The sequence below is a fragment of the Calidris pugnax genome, unplaced genomic scaffold (assembly GCF_001431845.1).
Source record: "Calidris pugnax isolate Ruff unplaced genomic scaffold, ASM143184v1 scaffold32, whole genome shotgun sequence".
In the NCBI taxonomy this organism is placed as follows: Eukaryota; Metazoa; Chordata; class Aves; order Charadriiformes; family Scolopacidae; genus Calidris; species Calidris pugnax.
The window spans coordinates 4,779,883-4,801,987 of NW_015090783.1; the positions used below are offsets into that span (position 1 = coordinate 4,779,883).

The following is a 22,105-nucleotide window of genomic DNA, read 5'->3' on the forward strand; positions in this document are numbered from 1 at the left end:
AAAGGGGGGGAAAAAAAAAACACCGAGGGGGAGAGATACCTGGGGCATATAACTCCCCAGTGCTGATTGCAGGCTTCTGATTGTTGCTGCAGATCCGTCTGGCTTTCTGTTCTGTTTGGGGAACTCATTCTACCTGTCAGCAAATGTCCAAGCCACAGAGCAGCTCCCTGCTGGCCTCTTCCCTGCTTTGCTTAAATGGGACAGAACGTCTAGAGACCCTCCGTGGGGCCTCCTCCTTCGCCCCCTCCAGTCCTCCAGTGCTGTAACTGGGTCCCAGCTTTCTCCCTCCTTGCTCCCTTTGCAGGGCCCCGGGGTGGGAGAGCTGGGCTGGGGAGAAACCTCTGCACAGGCTTAGCACAGCCTGTCCAATTACCCAGCGCCTGCAGACCTTTGCGCTTTTATTGACAGGCAAATACTTAAATGAAGGTTATTTTATCTGCAGGCTCTTCAAGAGCAGTCCCCTGTGCTTGTCTGTCTTCCGAGCCTTGGGTCAGTTACTCGGGTCTGCAACCAAGATGCCCAGTGCTGCCTCTGCTCTGTGGTGGGAGCGCTGTGACTTTCCAGATCAGGTTTCCAGAGGATCACAGGAATAAATTCAGAATTTGTTTCTGCAAATAATCTCCAATGTCTGCTTGTAATTTGCTGTTTCCACAAAAATTTTTGGCATTGAACATGTTTGCTTGGATTCTCACAATTGTTTTGGTAAGCATATTCTTTCCCTTGACAGGCCCCTCTTGGCAAATATTTCAAATTCCTGTCTTTCTCTTTTTATATTTTAGCTTTTCTTAGGATTTTTAGCTGCAGCTCCGTTATTTCTAAGGGTGGCTCTACTTGTTAGTACATGATGCAGAATTTCTAGGGTTTATACAGAAGTCTTCCTCTTCCCTCAGGACATAGAGGAGTTTGTGGCTAACAGTAATGAGGGGAAGAGTCTTAAAAAAAAAAAAATAATCCTAAAATGAAATAAGCAGAAGTCAGACTGGTTATAACTAAGTGGGAAGCCAGCTGGGTAAATTGGGGCCACAGCTACTACCAAACTTGCTGGGCTTCCACCTATGTTATCTCTAAATAAAGTATCGGTGGAAAACTGTTTCATCCCAAAAGTTCTGATTAACTCTAGCCAAAAATTTGGTGCAGAAGTTGTGACAAGTAGCCAAGTAAGAGGGGTGGTATACTGGAAGGAGCAGAGCTAAGGAAAGGAACCAGGCGAATATGGGCTGATACAGGTACCTGAAGAGACGGGGGCAAGAGTCACAGAATGTATGGGCAGTGGGGGAAGGATAACTGAAGGTCAGAAGATAAATCACAGAGGGGCAGCAGCATGTGTGGAAACAGGAAGCCATGATTGTTTTTCTGTAGTTCGGTATCTTCCTCCATTGATTTTTGGGCAGGGAATGGTTTTGCTGCACGAGTAAGCATCTGGGGCTGAAAATAAGATCTTATCTATTGACGTAACTTTTGGCAGAAGAAAAGGTAAATAAAATAATTTGAATTTTGCTGAGATACTAGCATGGCCTGATTCTGATTACTTATTTTTTTCTGATGTTGCCTACATCATCTTTAAATGGCTTATGTGAGGATAAAGAAGGGGTTGATACGGAAATGCAGCAGAGAGATGAACAGGGATAGAAAGCTTATCAAACTTTGTTTAAATTTTTTTTTGCTTATTTCACTGAAAACAAAAAGGAACTCGGAGGGAACTGAAAACAAGCATTTACCATAGAGGAGCAGATTAAATTAATAATATCAACTAGTTCTAGCTGCTATTTTTCTTTTACATACAAAATGTTAGTTAACATTTGTGATGTAGTTCAGAGTATAATTGGGAGGCTCTTATAAAAACACTTAAGTGTAATTATCTCTAATTTAAAAAGAAAGTGGCAACTCTAGAAGTATTTTTCTAGTTCTTCTACTAGTTTTGTTTTGCAACTTAGAGCAAATCAGTGAAATGGCTAATGCCTCAGTTTCCCCTTCTTGGTAGAGACCATAGTAATATTAATCCTTTAGAGTGCCATGTGCTTAAAATCAGTATTTTTTTTTTTAAAGGTCATGCTTTTTTAGACAGAAAGAAAATCTATTACTTTAATAAATAGATCTTAGCTTTCCTTCAAAAATGTCTGTCCAAAGCCTGGTTTATTTTTCTTAAATGTTTGAATTAGGAACACTTGTTCTGGCTTTGATTCTTCTTTAAGTGTGCAAATTGCTAAAAGCAGTAATCTCTTCTCTCTGTTTGCTGAAGCACATTGACTTGTTTCCACTTGTTCCTAGCTGGCTGGTGTTAGGACCCAGAAAAGAGACAGCAGCAACGTGATATAAATAGAGTACCAGAATGGGACAAAGTTTGAGAAGAAAGCATGACATCACTCAGACTTGCTCTCCACCCAAAAAGATCTGGGATGGAGGTACAAACGTGAGCTGAACAAGCGAAGAGTTAGCAACTCTTTTCAGCTCAGTTTCTGAGGAAAGAGAGAGAATTTTATGCTCTGTGTGCTATAAGGAAGTACATTTTTTTTGCTAGCAAAACCAAAACTGGCTTCAGATCTCTGACAGCGTGAAAGTAATTGAAAGGAAAAGACAACCATAGGAAGAAAGTTGAAAACAAGATCTTTTCTTTTTGGCACAGATTGTAACAGAAATATTTGACTTCTTTCCATGGAACACTACAACTTTCGGATCTGATGCTCGTTTCTTTTAATTTTCCTCCAATCACGGTAATTTATTTATAGTTAAATGAAGAGATCAAAGTGTGAAGCAAGCAAGTACTACTTAAAGGGTCTGGAAGGATATTTTGCCATCACTGAAGGAACAGACTTCTTGAACCTGCATGGAATATGTACCTTTTAATACAAAAAGTAGCAAAGGAAAACTCATGATTGAAATCTTACAAGAATTTGATTTCAGTTGTGCTTTTAACCTTAAATAGACCATGGAGAATTTATTATCTCTGCTCTGTTGTCATTATTCTTTGCTGATTTTATTTCAGTACAAATATCAGGTAATGTTCTGAATATGGTCATTATTGAGAGATATTTGGATTCCTCTTAGGAAGTTTTGCCTCGCTTTGTCTCATTATGTGCTGTTTTATGTGCAGGTGTATGGAAACTATTCCCAGCTACCCAAACACCCAGGTAAGGAATGTTCTATTTACATTTTATGACAATGTGCTTAAATATTTGTTGGCTTTTCCAGTTTGTATTTTTTATTTTCTTAGTAGCTCCAAAGAAACTGTGATCCTGCATTTGAATGTCAGCTCTGTATTAAAAATGTAATAAAGTCTAAAGTATCAGACTGTCCCAGTAATTTTAAATTCAGTAAACTATCTACTAAATATTTTGCATAGAAATATATTTGGTGAAAAATGGCTTGTATTTCATATGTAAAAAATGCCTATATGCACTGTTTAGTTTAACTTTTTTTGAGCACGAGTTTCTGAATCAGACCTCTACGCAGACTATTTTTTTTATCAATGTCTAAGCGCTCAGCATTTTCAGTTCAATGATTTACAGTTAGATATGCCAGCTTGTATACTTTGCACTACTTTGGCATGGCTTCAAGTCATCTACCCTCCTCTCAGCCTTCATGCTTAAGTTTAAATCGGTTATAGAGCATATTAAGGACTTCTCATCTGTTTTCAATGTAGAAAAAAATCGCTCAAAGCTTACTTGGGGTCTGTGTGTGTGACTTCAGAATTCTTCCATTTATATAAATAGTTTAACCTCAAGCCTCATGGTGGTGTACAAGCACAATTTTACTGCTTTACCAATTCATGTATGACTTTGTGCTTTTAAGTTTTAAACTTAAGTAATTATTTTCAAAATAAAATACAGAGCAATGTGGAAAAGCCATGTTGCCTGCTATTGCAGTATTTTCAGCCCATTTAGTTGTGTTTTTTTTTCTACCCTCACTCAAAAACCAGAAATGCAGTCTCGTTTCCTATAGATGAGGGTGACTGGCTTCTAGCTGATGGTATGATAGAGGGGGGGGAAAAGCCTCGCATAATAAGGGGGCAAGTTACACATTTATTTTTTAGTACAGTGTGTGTGGGGAAGCATAACTGCAAACAATGTTTTCTGGATTTGAACTAGGCTGTAAACAAGTCCTGTGATGTTCTTCTAAATGCAAAGTAGTTGCATCCTGTTGAAAGGATATTGCAAGTATAAGTTGAATTCTAGGCAACTGGTATTTGTTTTCAGAGCTCTTCTCAGGGGTGACTGGCTAGAAGTGGGGTAACAGCGTGGCTTTACATAGTTCAGAAGTGGGAGCTGGGAAAGCCACTGACATGCAGCGTGGCTGTAGGCAATTCACTTAGCTATGTATCTACTTACCATCTCAGCTTTTAAATGTAAGCTCCTTAGAATATAGTTTCTCCATATGAGTTTGATGCCAGCCATAGCAATGCCTTTGTGATGCTGCTACTGGTGAAATACTTGTGCCACGTTGTGACACAAGTTTTGCATCAAATAATTTTCTCTTGGGATTGTTTTCTATTTTTCTCATTATTTTTTTTTTCTACCGTGTCTTAACGTTAGTCCTTTTTTTCTACCTGATAAAAAAATGGCGATGTTAATGGGAGCAAGGGGTACTTGTATAAAAGCACACTGTGAAACAGCTGGCATGTTGTGTGCTCTGCAAAATGGAACTGGTAGTTTGATGAAAGTTCAATGGAGGTACATTAGCACAGGTAGCCTATGTGGATGCTTTTAATACATAGACATTTATAACTTCCATTTCTTTTCTGACAGCCAGAATATGTTCTTTGAAGAAATAAGAAAGAAATAAGGACGTACCTAGACTTTAAGTAAATACAAAAAGCCTTGTCCCTATATCCCGTTTCCTCAGTGTGTTTTGCCATGTTCAGCTTAGTTGAATTTGGGTTGCCTGGAATTTTCAGATTGGGTTTTGTATGTGCTTATTCTGTGTCATTATTCACTTATATTGGCAGTAGCTTTCTCTTTTTGTTAGCAGTTGTGCCTTTCTTTGTATCTTCCAAATATTCAAAGGAAATGCATAGCCATAGAATCTCATCCATTTCTTTGGAAACATCCTTATCTTATTATACTCATTTCTCTGTGGGGAAAACCTTTATGACAACTGCAGACATTTCTAGTTAGGTAGGCCAATAACAGATCCTGGTCAAAGATGAATCATTTGTTAGATATCTTTGGTATAGTTGAGTTTGGAAGCAAGTCCGAGTAATTTGTGTATCCTCACAAGATGCAGAGCTTATTTTAGTTCTGTGCTCTAAATCTACAATTGTTTGTTGTGCTGCTTAGCAATTTTATCAGCTTTGCGCTCTTATTAAAAAAGTCTTAGGATCTTCTCTGTGTTACAGCTCTGAAACTGTACTATGAGGATGGAGGATATCAAACTGATCTCCACAGTCTTGAGTGACTCCTCAACTATTACTTCAATCAGTGCTGCCTGATACTCTAGCAGAGATTTAGTCAGAGATTGTTACACGTTTTAAGTGCAATTAAAATAAAAACCAGTGCGTTTTAAAAGTAGGTTTTTTGCAGTGGTCAGTTAGATACATGACTTTAATCTGCTCTGCCATTTTTATTTATGGTCTCACTTACGTGACGTTTACATACAATATCTTGTTTTACTTAACCAATTCACTCCTTTATTGTTATCTTTTGTGGAGATGTGTTACACTGCTTTTTGGTCCTTACTTTAATAACCTCTTCATCTGTGTTTCTTGAAAGGGTTCAAAGTTCTCGCATCGGCTTCCCATTACTGGCCACTGGAAGATGTGGATGGAATTCATGAGTTTCGGGATACAAATGGAGGTAGACAAAGGATTTGTTGACAGTGGCAATAACATAAGTATTTGTGGCTGTCTGGAAGTAGAAGGGGAGCAGGAAAAGTGAAAGGGGTTTAGCTTTTGTACCACAGCAGTTGAGGTTTTGGGTTTTTTTCAGTTAATGTTTTTGCAGTGCTCTGTTGTCCAAATGATATTGTATTTGTGAACTGATTTTTATAGAGTATTCTCAGACATTTTATGGGCTGTCTACACATTGTTAAGGTTATAAAGAGAAAAGGTTTATGATCCAAAGAGTCATTGAAATCATATTGTTATTAGCTGTTTGGTACATGCATAGCATGAACTAATACAATCAGTGGCTGAGATCTCTGGCTATGCCAGCAGTGAAGATGCCTGCTTCTTTTTGCTTTTGGGGAGGAGTTAAATGCCAAAATTCTTCATGAGCTTTTCAAAATTGCATGTAGTATTGATAGAAAGAGAAGTGTAAGCTCTTATCTGATTACTCCTTACTCATTTTTATCTGCTTTTGGATATTTCCTTAAAAGTAGTATTGCAGTACTAGATCAAACATTTTTTCCAATGGGACCAACCCGAGAGAGCTTTGGTAAGGCAGAATTCTCACTGATTTGAAAGTCAGTTGTCAGGGCTGCAGGATCCCAGAGGGAATGGTATTAATAGGCAGACTGATTGGATTCAGCAGTTTTCTGGTTCTGATGCTTCACATGAGAAACAAAAAGGGTGATGGGTGCTTCCTGGGGATGTGCAGGTGATGTAATTAATGGAGCTTTGACCAAACCACTGTATCCCATCACAGCATTATGGGCTTGCAGGGCCATTCCTTTCAGATGAAATTTTCAGCTACATTCTGTCTCCTTGAGACTCAAAGGTCCCTCAGTAATTTTCACAGGACCTGTTTTTTCTCCTCTGTTTTAGCCAATCCCAAGTTGGGTTGATGTATATTCCCCAGTATTGCTCTCACTGTGGCTGACCACCTTGGCAGTTGAGCTCAAGTGTTTTGTACTGGTGCAAGGAGTAGCTGCTGTGTTAGTGCTGGTGACTGGAGTATCTCTACCCAGCAAGATCACTGCAGAAGATTAAATCAGGAGTTAGAGACCTTTACAACCTTACATGAAAATTGTTACAAAAGTACAAAGTTATTACTCTTTATTACACAAAAATGACAACATCAAACTTTGTTGCTAAATGGGAAAAAGATCCATATATATATATATAAAACCTCATATTCCAGAGGTGTTCAAGTATTTTAGGCTTAAACTTTGACCCAGCTTTCTACAAAGTTTCTTAAAGGAGTGAAATCAGCTGACCAGAAGTAAGTCTGGGCAATGTTCTGCTCCCATTACAGGCTGATGGCAACATTCCCATAGACTTCAATAGAATCATAATTTGGCTTAGAAAGAGTTACCATATGAATTCTCTAACACTGTGTTAAAGTAATTTTCTGACACTGGACTTCATGTGGTTCAAGAAGAGTAAAGCACTCCATATCTAGCACTTTTTTTGGCATTCATGTTACAAAGATGTTTTGAAAGTGCTTGAAAGTGGTATGTAAAATACAGCTCTTGGAAAAATGACAATTGATGTTAGATTGTTTTTCAAATTATGTTAAATTACATTATTTCAGCAAAACTCTGAAATCTTTTCAGTAGTATCTTGGAAGAGATAAAACAGAATATATAAAGTTTCTGATCCTACAAACCTTCACTTACAGGAATAGGACTGGCTCACATGAGCAGTCTCCTTTGACTCCTATTATGACATTGTGTTAAATAACTTTATAAACGAGCCAGCTGTGTGACTTTGCTGAAAAAAGTTTGGAGGACTTTGTCTCACTATTATTTTCAGATGATGCCAGTAACCAAAAATATTTTTCTCTGCAGTGCAATTTTGACAATGTTGAATTCTTTCCTTAATGTTGCAGTGAATACTTAAATTCTTCTCAGGTGCTTATATTGTGTCTTATAATACACATACTATTTCAGCTGCTTCTAGCAGAAGTTTTATGTATCTATCTGATATTTGACTTTGATATACAAGAAAAGTTTTCTTTATTGATGTAATCTAATGCAGGTGACACTTTGCTTGTTTTTGATTCCATTCTGATTACACAACTCTTCTGTTTATTGCTAGAGTCTTTCTTGTTTTTCCACTCAACATATCATGCAATTTTTTTTCATTCCATGTTTCTCCTCTTAAATTCTTGAAGCATCATAATCTGTCCGTCATGTTAATCCATTTTATTTGTTGAAGTCATTGTGTGTGAAGCCAGATTTATATCTCTCAATGCGTTTGTATTGTGAAAGAGACAGTCAGCAAATTATTTTTTGGGTTATTTCAGCAGCAGAAGGAATTGAAGGAAAACAATTGACTTAAAATATAGCAAAAAAACCCCCAAACCTGTGGTCATTTTCAGGTTTTTCATCTGACCCCTTCTATTGTATGCATTTTTTCTCTTGAGGTTTTTGGTGCATGTGGCACTTTTTTTTTTTTTTGAGCATTTGCCTTTCCCTTCTGTAAGCTCAGTTGGTCTAAATCCCAGATCAATGTATGTCTATTTACTTTCATTGGCTTTCCAGCAAGCTGTATTTGCCTGCCCAGGGTAAATAATTGCAGTGTGCAAGATACTCGCAAATTATCAAAATAAGGGGAAAAAAAAAGAGAATAAAATTTTATTGTCAGATATAAAAAAGTTAAGTTTTTTTTTCTTATGTTTAGATAGAATTTCTTGTATTATAATTTGTGTCCATTGCCTCTTACTTGTTCACTGGATACAACTGAGGAGAGTCTGGCACTACGTTTACACCTCCCCTCGGGTGTTTATACGTATTGATAAGATCCCTGAGCTTCCTCTTCTCCAGGCTGAGCAGCCCCAGCATTCTGAGCTGGGACTTGCTCCTGTATGTCCGTGTTTCCCTTTGTATTGGGGAGCCCAGGACTGGACATGGGACTTGAACTGCATATAACATTTGCACCAGTATAATCATTTTTGTTATAATTGCAGAGTTCCTTACCAGCATGATTATATTTCAGAGCCCTTTATCTGTAGTTGTACTTTTTTTACAGTTTTTTCTTCTCAGTTACTGTAAGGGAAAAAATGTTTTAATGATATTGTACTTACTTAACTTCTGTAGTTAAAGAATGCAACGTTCATGTTGCATACAAGTCCTTGGGAGAAGTGGTTGTATAAGAATTTTTAAAGGCCACTGACCAACATCTGTGATTTGTGCCATGTTGAGAGATATGAACTGGTCAATTCATTACTGATTTTGTTTATTCATTGTTTTGCTCATTTGCTCATTTTCTTTTGTTGTTCCACCCAGCTCTAAGAATCCACAACTTCACTGTGCTTCCTTCCCATAACTCTACCTTTGTATATACCAATGACTCTGCCTACTCTAACTTCTCTGCAACTGTAGGTGAGGATTTACGTATTTTTTGTTCTGCATTTGTCAAGCTTGGATGGTTCTTGTAACATTGGATTCAAAGTTAACACTGAGTTTTGGTTCAAGTGGTGATGTGGTAAAGGTCTGGTTATGCTCACACAGGTATACGTTAGTGAAAAAGCACTCCTGCAATGGCACCTGAACGACTCAGAGCTACTGGGAGAGACATCCCTGTGCAAAGCAGCCCATGGGAGGATGGGCCCCCGCAGTCCTCCAAAACCTAAAATGCTTGTATTAAGCTTAAGAGAAACAGAGAAGATGTTTCAGAGGAACATATAAGAAGAAATAGGTTGATTTTTTTTTTGTTTTGTTTTTCAAGGCTAAAAGGAAAAAGAAGGCATCTATTTTTCACGATTTAATAATAATTTTTAAAGGACACATTAAGAAAGACAAATGCAAGTAAATTTGTAAAGCCTGGGAGTAAGATCTTGTCAATCATGACACCTTTGATTAACAGGTGGTGTTTGTTTTTTTTTTAAAAAAAAAAAACAAGCAAAAATCTGCATGTATTTGTTGTCTTAGTGATTTTTTTTTTTAGTTTTGTTTTTACATCAGCACACCAGGAGATAAAAGGAAGAACAGAAAATGACAACTCTTCAGGCAGAAACCTGACAGATTGGAAACTAGTTACATCTACACCAGCATAAGCTTAAAGTAATTTCATTTAGGTCACTAGGATTTATACTGGTGTAGCTGCAATTGCAATATGGCCTCTTACCCACTTTACAGTTAGGTATTAGCTCACATCTGGTTGGTGGAAAATCTGACCTAAGGAGAAGGATGGGAATGGTAGAACTGTCATTTGGGCTGCTCAGATACCAGGAGGTTTATATTAGAATACTAGGCCCGCTATTTTTCTACTCTCTAACAGTAAAAGTATGCTGGAAAATGTGAACTCTATTAATAATGAACTTCAAGTGACCCTAATTCTCTTCAGTCCTTGCTTATCTGCTTTATAGACCATTTGCATAGTTCTTGCATATGATATATTCAATATGAACATTAAAAAGAGTGACATTAATAGCAAAGGAAATGCTATGGAAACAGAAATGCATTACCTTATGGGATTTATTCTTTCTATCACTTAAAATTCAAGTGATTCAAGAAGAACTTTAGAAACATTTGCTTCACTCCATAATACAAACTGAAATTTTGAAAAGAAACTAAATTTTATCTGTCAATTAGAGACAGAACTTGATGACTTCTTCCTCAAAGGGAGGGGAAGATACCTGAAAACTGATATTTGTGTTGAGATTTGGAATGAACTAAGAAAATATTTGAGAATATGTTCACTGAGGACTATACCATCCTGTTGCTGTGTGCTTGAGTGGTGGTGTCCTACAGATGGGCCAGCACTGTGACTGCTGTCCTTGCACCTCATGGTTGTCTACAGTTTGAACGTGCCCTTTTGCCCATGCCTGTTGCATAAAGGGGTGCACCCTGTTGAAGCAGTGACAACAGTATTTGTGATTATCCCTCTAAAGAGATGGTCTGTCCCTGGCACTGACTGTGCATCTTTGGCATGGGCTATTCTCTGTGCTGTTCTCTGTTGTGTTCTGTTAAGTTGGGTAGCTATACAGTGAGAATTACAGAGAGAAGTCCCTTACATCCCAACCTTTATGTGTTTTGTGTGCCTTCTAGTTTCCCTTACCATCTCATTAGATTTTAAAATATCAAGCAGCACCCAGCTGGCAATTTCTGCACCTCACAGCAGGAATTGAGAATGTATTCTCATTGATGGTGTTTCCCTTGGAGCAACTCCTCTCCTAGCACTTTTTCAGAAGAGGTTATAGAGAAGGGTCTTAAAACCAAGATCCTGAATCTTCATGATACTTGCAGAAATGTCATCACAAAACAATGGTGTTGACAGAAAATTCCAAACCAAACAATTACATTCTATCTGTTCAGAAGTAGATGATAGAATAATCTGTGTTCTGTGGATTGCAGGCTTTTTAACACAGAGGAATTTTGTTGCTAAAATTAGTCCCTCTTTTTGTCTTGGGACAAATGAAATGAACTTCCCATCATGTGTCAGCAGGAGTCTCAGACCTTAGTGAGGTTTCCTATGGTAAACAACTGTCATGGTTGTTTTAGTATTAAGAAGGCTGGTGGGAGATGAATCAACAGTGCTTTTCTTTAGGAGGGAACACAAGAAAATCACAATCAAATCACAAGACAATTAGTCATTATCTATGCTAGACAAAGAAATAGTTTCTAACTGACAATGATGCTATACCAAAGGATGTCTGAGAAGGATATAGATTTCTGCCTTTTCAATATACCTTCTCAAGTATATTTCATTGAATTGTTTTTTATAATGAAAAGTGGCTTTTGATCACAGAATTTCCCTTTCAAAAAAAAAATAAAAAAACCCTTATTCTGTTACATTTTTGATTGAAGAATTTCTTCACTAACTCAGCCTAACAGTAACACAAAAATACCTCTGTGATGTGTCTGGTATTCAGAACTTTGGAAAGCATAAGGTTTATTCAAATGACTTTGAAATACTTTTTGGGTATATGGGTTCTGTCAAGCAGTCTTAGGTAATCAAGAATCTGAGTGACAGATATGAGTATAATATTTACAAACGTGAAATGAAAGAGTTATCTGTATGGTTCTTTAAAAAAACCAAACCACCAACAAATCCCCACTGAAGTCAAATAAAAAACAAAAAGAAAAACAGCAACAAAAATCCCCAACAAAAGCAAACCTATAGTTGGGACAAGATAAACACATAAGGTGTATGAGTTCGTTAAAACGATGTTTCTGAAATACTGACTTTTATAAATGTTAAACTATATTTTGCTTTTCATTTAGATATTGTAGAAGGAATGGTGAACAAAGGAATTTATGTCACTGAAAAGAAAGGAGTTACCTTTCTCTTCTTTGGAAGCTATCAAAATTCTTGCATTAGTAATCCAGAAGTTTGTGGACCTGAAGGTTAGTATACTCATTAATTACTATTTGCTTTTCTTTTGCTGTCAAATTACATAGTTCAATAATCACTGTTTCTTTCCTCATTTGAATGAACTCTAAAATTCTAGCTTGACACTGTTCTTTATTGATTTTTAAAACAATTGAATGTTTGCTGAAAATTTAGACTTTCCAACGGCAATTTAGATTAGAACTAATCACTAACTGCTCAGATCAATGATCTACAGTATAATTAATTCAAACAAAACCAGAAATAAGTTTGCAGTGCCCAAAATCTTACCTGTGGCACCAAGATTAATTCCTATAAGAACCGCAGTTTGACAGACAAAGAAGTTGTCCTACAGGTATTCAAACTTAGGAGACAGTTTTTCGGTGTGGCCTCTTAACAGGAATGATTTGGGGTGGGGTTTTGGTTTGGTTTTTTTTAAGATTTATCTTTGGTGATAACATTTTTAAGTCTCTGCTGTCTTGGAATCTATTTGTCATTTGTCCTCATAGGTACTTAAATCTCCTAATTCTGTTTTTCTTCTCTTTCTTCTTCTTGGGCTAGGGTCACAAAATGACAGGTGGAATGGGGGGACAAAAGGTTTGACAATATGTTGTTTACAGAAGATGAGTAAAACTCTATATGACTCAAACCAAGCATACAACTAATCATAGAGATAAAACATTCACCAGATTCTGTAGAAATTTCTACAAAATTCTGTAGAAATGGAAGGATCAGTGCAAAACAATGGCTTTCTATACATAAACTCCAGTAGTCCCTGCATAGTATTGTTAACCTTGATTTTTTTTCCTTGTTTTTATTGATTTTAGGCTATTCTTCAAATGGGTAGCATTATGTGAAATAGGTTTTTTTCTTTTTAAGCTTCTATAGCAAAAATAGTGTATTAAGTTTTTAAGAAAGTAGGAGAAACTTGGAGAGCAGCTGGTATGCAGCTATTACCTGAGGGTATTAGAAAAAGTAATTCAGTATCCTACTGTAGGCATATTTTCTGATACGTGCTGTATCTTTTCATACTTTTTTTCATACCACTGGGAAATAAAAATCATCAGTAAGTCATACTATTTCTACATCTATAGTATAACATAATAATCAGAATAAATTATTTTTATAGTACCAGAGCACTCCCAGTATCTCACAAACAAGAACATTAAAAACATAAAACAATGAAATGTTCAGCAGATAAAATGTGAAGAGAAGAAATCATATAAACAATAAATACTAAATCATTGTAGCAAGTATTAAAAAAAATGGAAAAAAGCCAACACCCCTTTATTTAAAGAGAGTGTCTTTGTTTTTCTCTGAATCAGATAAAACCTGTGGCAATGATAAGATGTAATTTAATTCAAGCCCACTATTGCTTAAACATCCCTTGATGTTCATTAGTTGCATTTGTGTGAAACTGGTGTTAAATACACTTAAGAAAGGGATGTTTTCAGAAAGGATCTTGAGAACTTTTCAGGTGAAAACATTACAACTTATGAAACAAAAACACCAGTATTTTTTCCTACCCTAAATTTAATAACTTTTCAGAACTGTTATTTTGATTTGAGAAAAAAAATTATTCCTGTTTTTTGAATGTTGAAATGTTCTTCCCCCGACTTTCTTCTTTCTCAAGTAATTTTCAAACAATGGTTTTCTGAAAGTAGTTTTGGGTGCATTAAAGTGGCTAAGTGGCTTTTTCAGGCAAAAGAAACATTTGTGAAAGATGCAGGAGAATGTTCTCTGAATCTTTAGTTTGAACGCATTAGGAGAAATTGGATTCAGTCAATGCACGTGAAGCCAAAATTTAAAAAAAACCCAAAAAACCCAAAAACAACCTTATGGACAACATAGCATTTCATAAAGCTGTGCTTTATGTGCTTACTTTAATTTCTATTTTTAGTTTCAGCATTTCATAAACCAAAGTGTACGTAAAGAGGGTTTAGATCCACAGTTTTATTATGGCTACGGGATGATCAATAGCTACAGGGTAGTCCATTAAGATAGCCAAAGATAGGGAAAACTGACTCCACTGCAGACAAGCTGTATAACTTTGTCTCTCTGCATCATTTAAACTTCATCTCTCAGCCTGTAGAAAAGGAATAACAGCATTTCCATACCTTTCAGAAGTGTAGTGAAGTGCTGCAAAAAAGATTGAGACACTTTAACAGAGGGATCGCATAAATAACAGTAACAGATTAACAGAATCAGCCTTGGTGGCCCTTTCACCAAGGCGGTGAAGGATGGTGTGCAGATCCAAGGGAAATGCGTGACTTCCTGGAAAAGAGGGTTGGATCGGTGTTTCAGCCTGTTCCTGGTGTGGTTAAAGACGCCAAAATATGAGCTTAGTTTATCTGCTGGTGAAGGTGTTGCAACTTGCTTATAACAGACCTCTAATTCTTCAGTTTGGAGTTCGCCCCATTCATAGCTTTAAGTACATATCCATCAAGGTCTAGCAAACTGAGATTGATGATGATCACATACAGATTGATTTCTAGGAGGCAAATGATAATTGATGAACATTTCCATGGTGGTTATTTTATCATGTATTAAGCATTTAGGTAATGCTGTGTAGATCATGTAAATTGATGGGTGCTGTCATAAGGAAAAATAGAAGGATAAGTTAGACAGGAAAATACTACACAGTTGAATTATTTATTGTGCAATAATATAATTTTTAACTTTTCTTCTAAGTTAATATGAGAAAAAGAGTATGTGAAATATAAAAAAAATTATGTTCCAGAGATTTTTCAGGGGGAATATTTCTGATGACTGTAGTGAGCTGTCTGACGCTTTTCAATTTTTAATCATAAAATTATGAAACATATTAAAAAAAAATCTATGGTGTTAACAAGAAATGTACATAATAATTTGAGGGCTTCATTAACTTGTGCTGGGCTGTCTGGTAGCAAATTAGCAAAATTTCAGTTTACAGGCTGCCTGGGCAGCCTGCAGAACTGCTAACAATAAAATTACCCAGACAGATATTTTGACTGTGTGTCAAAAAAACAGTCAGGAGATTAAGGGCAGTGATTATTCCCCTTTCTTCAGAGTTCATGAGAGTGTATCTGAAATACTATGGCCCTGCCCATGGCAGGGGGGTTGGAACTAGATAATCCTTAAGGTCCCTTCCAACCCTAACCATTCTGTGGTCCATTCTGTTCTTTGTCGCCTGATACAAAGGGGGTGCTGAGAAACCAGAGTGAGTCCAGCAGATGACTTAAGGGGCTGGACAGTACGACATGGGAGGGGAGGCTGAGACTTGGCCTTACACCATGAAGAAAAGAGAATACTAAGGGCTGTCTTCAGCTACCTGATGGGTGGTTATAGAAGCAGATGGAGTTATAAACAGTCTTGGTGATGCACAATGAAAACGTGACAGTCAACATAGGCATGTTGTAGCACAGGGAATGCTGATTAGATCTAAGGATAAGAGTTTTTGCAACGTGGGTGGCCAAGCACCAGGATGGCGTACACAGAGAGGCTGTGCAGTCTGCATCTGTGATAACAGTAGAGTCTCAGCTGAGCTCTGAGCAACCAGGTCTGGCTCTGAAACTGACCCTGCCTTGAGCAAGCAGCTTAGATTAGGTGATCTTCAGGGCAATTGCTGACTTAATTTATGATGATTCTTTGTGGCAAAACCTTTTCCACTTCTGTACTTTATAAACTTTTTCTCAACCTGCTCTGAACTCAGATTTTATTGTTAGCACTTTGTACTATAAATTCTGAGATAGGAGATCGTATCTTATTGTTAGATCTGTTTAGTTGAGCCATTTTCTTTGTAAATTCATTTGTCTGCACAACCTCTACTGCAGAGCCACTGAACTTCTGAAGTGTGAGGGAGGGTTGATTTGCTACTTGTGTTTCAGTCAAGCCTTTGGAGGTAACCTTTATTAAAGAAACAAGCCGTCTTACAGGAATCATATTTCTTCACTAACGTGCAATCTGAAGAGTGCTTCAATTTTACAGTATAACAGTAAAGTGAATTGAACAGGATTATTTGTGGGCAAAGCTAATCATGCATGTGCTTGCAGGATTGTGCTTGGGAAGAATTCTTTGATTTCTGTGTAGGTGGGGGCCTCAGAGTTTTGACTGGGGCTCTGTATGTGTTGCTCCCCCTTTCTTCTATGTTGGTTCTTTGCTTTCAGCAATTAATGGAGTGCTGAAGTGTGAAAACACAGGTAATAACATGCTTAGAAGAACTGAAGTATAGTTAGCAATGGATGCTGCTCTATAAGCATGGGCATGCAGGCAATCAGGTAGTGCATCAGTAGCTTGGACATAGTCAATGTGTTATTTCTGGCTCTGGCATTTGGGGAACATCAAAAAAAAGGTGTAAATGTTTGTGGAGAATATGGAGATATGAGAGCCAGTTGTGTTTTGAAATAAACAAGGATCACAAGAGGAAAAAAGGATCATCACAGGAGGGTCAGAAGGGTAAGGAGACTGAAGAGATGAGGCAAAGGGAATGTCAGCATAACTCTGTAAGTAAAAAGACTTCATTACTTTTGGTGCTCAAAGAACTTTAGTTTTAATTGGTGGAAGCTGCTCAGGAAGCAATGATTACTGCTGTGTCCTGGGTATGCTCATGTGATGTGAAACCAAGGAAGAGGTATTTATTTGATTTAAACTCTTAGAGCATTGTTGATCTTAAAAATGCTGTCCTTGTTTATGCTAGCAGATGATCTGTCCTCAAAAGCATCCCCACTCTCTGTATTCTATGGTATTGGAAAATTTTAATTGCACTTGGGTTTTTTTCATTAAAATCTCCTCTCGCTTGCTTTCATCAGGAGTAACATTTTCCTTTTTCTGGAAGACTCAAGACCAGCAGGCTAAGTTTCTCCCTGCCTCTGGTGGACAAGTAATTTCCAGTGGTTTCAAAATCTGTTCAAATGAAGGTGAAGGCTCAGTGGAATTTTATACTCGTGGGAATGCAATGATGAAGTGGAAAGCAAGCTTTAGTCCACCAGGTAAAGTTTATAACTTTTTATTAATTTCTTTGTTATATTTGAGTCTGTTCTTGCAGAGAGAATAACTTAAGGAAAAAGAAGTGGATATATAAAAATAGCTACTAAGCACTCTGTGCTTAAGAATTCTCTTGGTGTGGGGGGAGAGAGACAAACTATGAACTGAAAAAACAGTGATACTGTATTATACAACATTTACCATTCAGAAACAGTTCTTGGACCCAACTTCCATATTTTTTTTTTCTGCAATGGAATTCTTATTGACATTAATAGATTAATGAGTGCTTAGATGGAAACATGAGCGAAGAATGCAGGTTAATCTCTGATAGTTCTCAGTATATTCTAAAACTGGATACGTGTGCTGTCATCTGCCGCCTCTTAAATTAAGGCTTTATTTGGTAACTATCTAACTGGGTGTTTAGTGCTTTGGTCATTTTGTTATCTGTTGAGTGTCAAGTTTCGTATGCCATGGCATAGTATTAATAAACACTTTGGTATATCACATATCTTACTGCTTCTATCTAAACTGTGTATTGTTGGGGGAGGTATTACCTAGTGACGGGAAGAAATTCCGGTCTTCTAGTAATGCCAGTGACAGTGACTAAATCTTTTCTTGCTTTAATTTGACTACCTCTACATTGGTAAAATAGGACTTTCTCACCTTGTAGTAGCAGAATTTTATAAAGCTTAATTAATCCGTTTAGAAATCTTACTTGAAGAGAAAAGCTGCTAAATGGTAAGAGTAATTCACACATCTCTGGATTATCCAGTCCAAGTGAAAAATAATATTACGTTTTCAGCCTCTCAAGTATAACAATGAAACTGTGGCAACTTTTAATTAGAATCATGGAATGGATAGAGTTGAAAGGGACCTTAAAGATCGAGTTCCAACCCCCCTGTCATGGTTAGTCTAATTGCTTCTCCAGTTCTTACAGTCTTTATGCAGTTCTTCCTGAACTGAGTTTTGAGAAAGTATTGAAGAGACTTCAAATCTTGGCCAATAATACTTGGCAAGTGTAATATATGAATATATGAAACTGCAGCGAGCCCAAGTAAGAGTTCAGGCAAAAGCTAACAGGCATTCTGCCAAAGTGTGGGCTTCCCCATGGGTATAAAGATTAATATATATGACATCAGCATTCCACAATTCACTCCTAGTGCTTCCTATATGGCTCTGTAACATTGCACAAGTCAGCAAAAACTTGCTGAACAGAAAAGACTCTAAATGGAATTGATTAATGTATTTTGCTGTGACTTTTAATGTTTTGCAGGTCCTTATTGGACTCATATTCTCTTTACATGGAAATCAAGAGAAGGACTGAAAGTCTATGTCAATGGAACTCTAAACACAACTGATCCAGATGGAAAAGTTTTCTATGATTACGGAGACCCCAGTGCAAATCTACTGACTGGGACAGAGGGAGATCAAACTAAGCGCTATGTGAATGGGGCGTTTGATGAATTCATTATATGGGAAAGGGCACTCACCCCCAACGAAATCGAGCAGTACTTTACAGCTGCTATTGGTGAGTATATTCACTGTTGTCATAATTAATCTTCTGTAAAGATGCTGACTTAAAAATTTTTATTATGTAGGATTCATTAATTTTACATCTTTTGGCTGTTGAACATAACTTTTAGAGGCAGAAAAAGTCAGGTATGAATGTCACCAAAATGCTCAGCTGTCTTTTGATGCGCAGTCTTTTCATCCTGGGTTCTAGCTCTGTGAAAATATCATAAAAAAATTAACCAAGACCTCAAGTATCCAGCCATTGTTAAATACCCTAGAATCAAAAGAAGAGGAGCAGTAGCTAGACTTAAGGCAGAACAGTATTAGGAAAGACTGACTTCGAATTTCTAACTTGCACTATGGCTGTTGTGTAACTTTGAGCCAAGTCACTCAGTGTATCCCAGCAGATGTGGATAATAATGGTTATCTCTCCAGTTCCTGGAATGATAAAGACTTATTAACTGATCTGTGTTTGTGAACTTAAAAAAAAAAAAAAAAAAAAAAAAAAAAAAAAAAAAAAAAAAAAAAAAATCAGCTGAAACATAACATAAAAGGCAAAGAATCGGGATGAGAAAAAAGACTTAGAAGACTCACCAGTAACCCCTGTCAGTTGTTCTATGCATAGTAAAATTTTCACTACAAGACAGACTGTTGCTATTAAGTGCTTGTGTGTAAAGTAGCAATTAGAAAACATCGCATCTTGGGGAATAAAGCTATGGGGCATCTGGAACATTTGGCTTTGCAGGCAGTCTCCCTGCTTGCGTTTATTCTTACTGGGTTACTGAGAGCTAAAGCCACTACACCCATAATTCTTGTCCTTTTAAACCCACGGGAACCATTTTCACAATGGAAACTCTTTGAATTACTCAGAACTTCTGATGCATACCTGGAAATGAGAATGTGTTTGACTTCCAGGTTCGATTATTGGAATCAAATATATACAAAATATATTTTATCAAAAGGAAAATATAAACTAGTTTATGTAGAACTGAAATCAGTGAAAAAGAAAATCTTCCATCTGGTGTATAATGAAGCAATCTATTTGCTTTGCCACACAAATAATAGCAATTTGGCTCAAGTTTATTTTAAAGCCTTTTATTTTAAAAAGTAATTCTTATAAAGTCTTCAAAATTCTGATTGGGAGACTATTAATTTAATACAGGAAATAGTTTTAAAATCTTAAACTTTAACTTCATAAGGTTCTGCTCATGTTGGAAAAAGGCTTATTAATTTGGCTGTTGTATCTTTCACAACAATCCAGGGTTACTATAACACTATCCAACTTGAAGCTACCATAAATCACATTATTTGATGTAGTGTAACTCAAGAATGTTATGTTGCTAAACTCAAGAGCAGTAGATTTTCAAATTGACCTGATCCATCTATATGAGTGCCCTGCTTCACTGTCAGAGAAGTATGACTTGTGTAAATACCAAGAGAACTCTGTGTTTTTTAACCCCTTGAGTTCTTGTGAATTCACAGCAGCCATCCTCTGAAGCCCTCTACCCTCTCATCTTCACTCTAACAAATAATCAAGACATCATGGCAAGCTCTTTCCATGAATGCAAATCCTGGTCAGGACTGAAGTTGCTACTTCTTTCGTCTATGTTTTGATTTGGAAAGAGTCTTACTGGGGCTCAAAGTATCCAATTGTTGGACATTAATGTTTGAAGCCAGCTTTTGAAACACTGCAAAGAGTTGGCCCCTTGGATTATGCTAAAGGATAAATTTTTAGAGTTGTACAGACTTTTGCCTGTAGCCTACCTTTCAATTCCTGCTGACTTTTGAGAAGACTATATAGCAGACTCCCTGATTTATACATTGAGATGTTCATGCTGTGAGCTTTTGGGAGTTTACTGTAGTTTGTATAACATTAAGTCTTTGTAGTTTGGTTGGTGTTTTTTTTTCTTAACCCCTAGTTCCCAGGTCTTCGGGGTCATATGGAGCTATCAGTTTTCTGTGAAGAATAAAATTCTAGTTGCTTAATTGAAAGTAAAGCTGATGTGTATTTTATAGGGGCTAAGGAATTAAAGTGTAAAGTGATGCCAGGTATGTGTACTTAGATGCATTTGTAAGTGTGAAGAATTTCAAGCCAATATTATTTTAAAGTGCTCGGGTGATTTGGAGAACTTGAGAAATGTGGAGTATGAACTTTTTTACTTTTACCTCCGAAGTGGTGGACTGAACAGATTTTATAAAATTTCCAATTTGATGGATTAATTTAGAACATTCTTAGAGGATATTGGGTATTACAATGATAATCAACATAGTAAACAAAAGTTATTCTTGGTATCTATTTATTGACCTTGGAGGACTTAAAGCAGGGTTGAAGCTGGGCTAATGTGGTTTAACATAAGAAAATTAATAGGACAGCCTGTTTTATAATAGAACGAATAATCATGTTCCCTTTAGATCAATGTGTAAAATGTGTACTATATATGCAATTACTGCTTGATTGTGCTGAAATACTACACTTTTCCCAAATAAAAATTCTTGGTAAGATATAGATTAGAGGAGAATTTTATTTCTCTATCACAAATGACCAATGAATCGCTTTGCACAGAAAGGAATCAATATTTTTGAAGTGGAGCAACTGGAAACTGTCCAAAATTGAGTTTCTTCTTTCTGTCTGGACAAATCATTTATGACATACTCATACGGTAATTTTCAATGGATACGGTGCTAGCGGATGATGTTTATTAGTAAAATATTATTTATTAGCCCATCTGATTAATAACTTACAAACAGTTAATAAAGACATTATCTATAGTATGCTCAAACTACTAATGAAGATTGTTTTGACTACTTAACCCCTGTTATTTGTTTTAGGCAAAACTAGCATGCCCCAAAAGCTTTAGTATTCCACCATTTCTACTGATGTTCTTTTATATGACAGTGACAGCCTTATTTTTGCAGCAAGCAACTAAAGTATTTCTATTGGCTCTGAATATTTCTTACAGAGGCTTTTAACATGGAAAAGTGTTTCTGAACTTGCCTTCGTGGATGTGATTTTATTTGGCACTCAAGCAATTTAGGCTCAAGATATAAGTAAATATTAGCCTTTGGAGATCATAGCTGAAACTTGAGTCTCATTTTTTCCAGTGTCTTTATGTTCCCAGTCCCAGTTTATCAGACATACAGAAATACAGCAAGGTCATACATGAGACTGTCAGAAGTGCCTATAGATTATTTATTTCTTATAAGACATAGGATTTTTTTTTTTTAATTTTCTGCATATGCTTTGCATAAATGTTGGATGAAGAGTGAGAGAAGGAAGATGGATGCCAATGTTTTAATTGTACAGTTGTCCTTTTTTTTATTGAGATATAACACTTGAAATTTCCTGTTTGTAAACAGAGGTTTAATTTTAAGTGTTTAAGACTTACAGTAAATTGCAAGGCTCATCTAAAGATTGATAAGCGAAATTGATAAGCGAATCAGTAAATGAAATGCTTTAAACAAGTATATGTAGCTTGTAAGGAA

General features: G+C 36.6%; 1 protein-coding gene across 3 annotated transcripts in view; it reads left to right on the forward strand.

Annotated features, from left to right (window-relative positions):
* The first annotated feature begins 2,369 nt into the window (after positions 1–2,369).
* Positions 2,370–22,105, forward strand: part of ADGRD1 (adhesion G protein-coupled receptor D1) — a 152,300-nt gene continuing 132,564 nt past the window's right edge. The window contains exons 1-7 of one of the 3 annotated variants that reach the window (XM_014962568.1): positions 2,370–2,995; positions 3,092–3,128; positions 5,706–5,789; positions 9,103–9,198; positions 12,043–12,165; positions 16,936–17,115; positions 18,384–18,638. In XM_014962568.1, the coding sequence (XP_014818054.1) occupies positions 2,927–2,995; positions 3,092–3,128; positions 5,706–5,789; positions 9,103–9,198; positions 12,043–12,165; positions 16,936–17,115; positions 18,384–18,638 (844 nt within the window). In that variant the 5' untranslated portion in view covers positions 2,370–2,926. The remainder of the gene's footprint in view (positions 2,996–3,091; positions 3,129–5,705; positions 5,790–9,102; positions 9,199–12,042; positions 12,166–16,935; positions 17,116–18,383; positions 18,639–22,105) is intronic. The other 2 variants (XM_014962577.1, XM_014962561.1) reach the window with 2 other exon arrangements.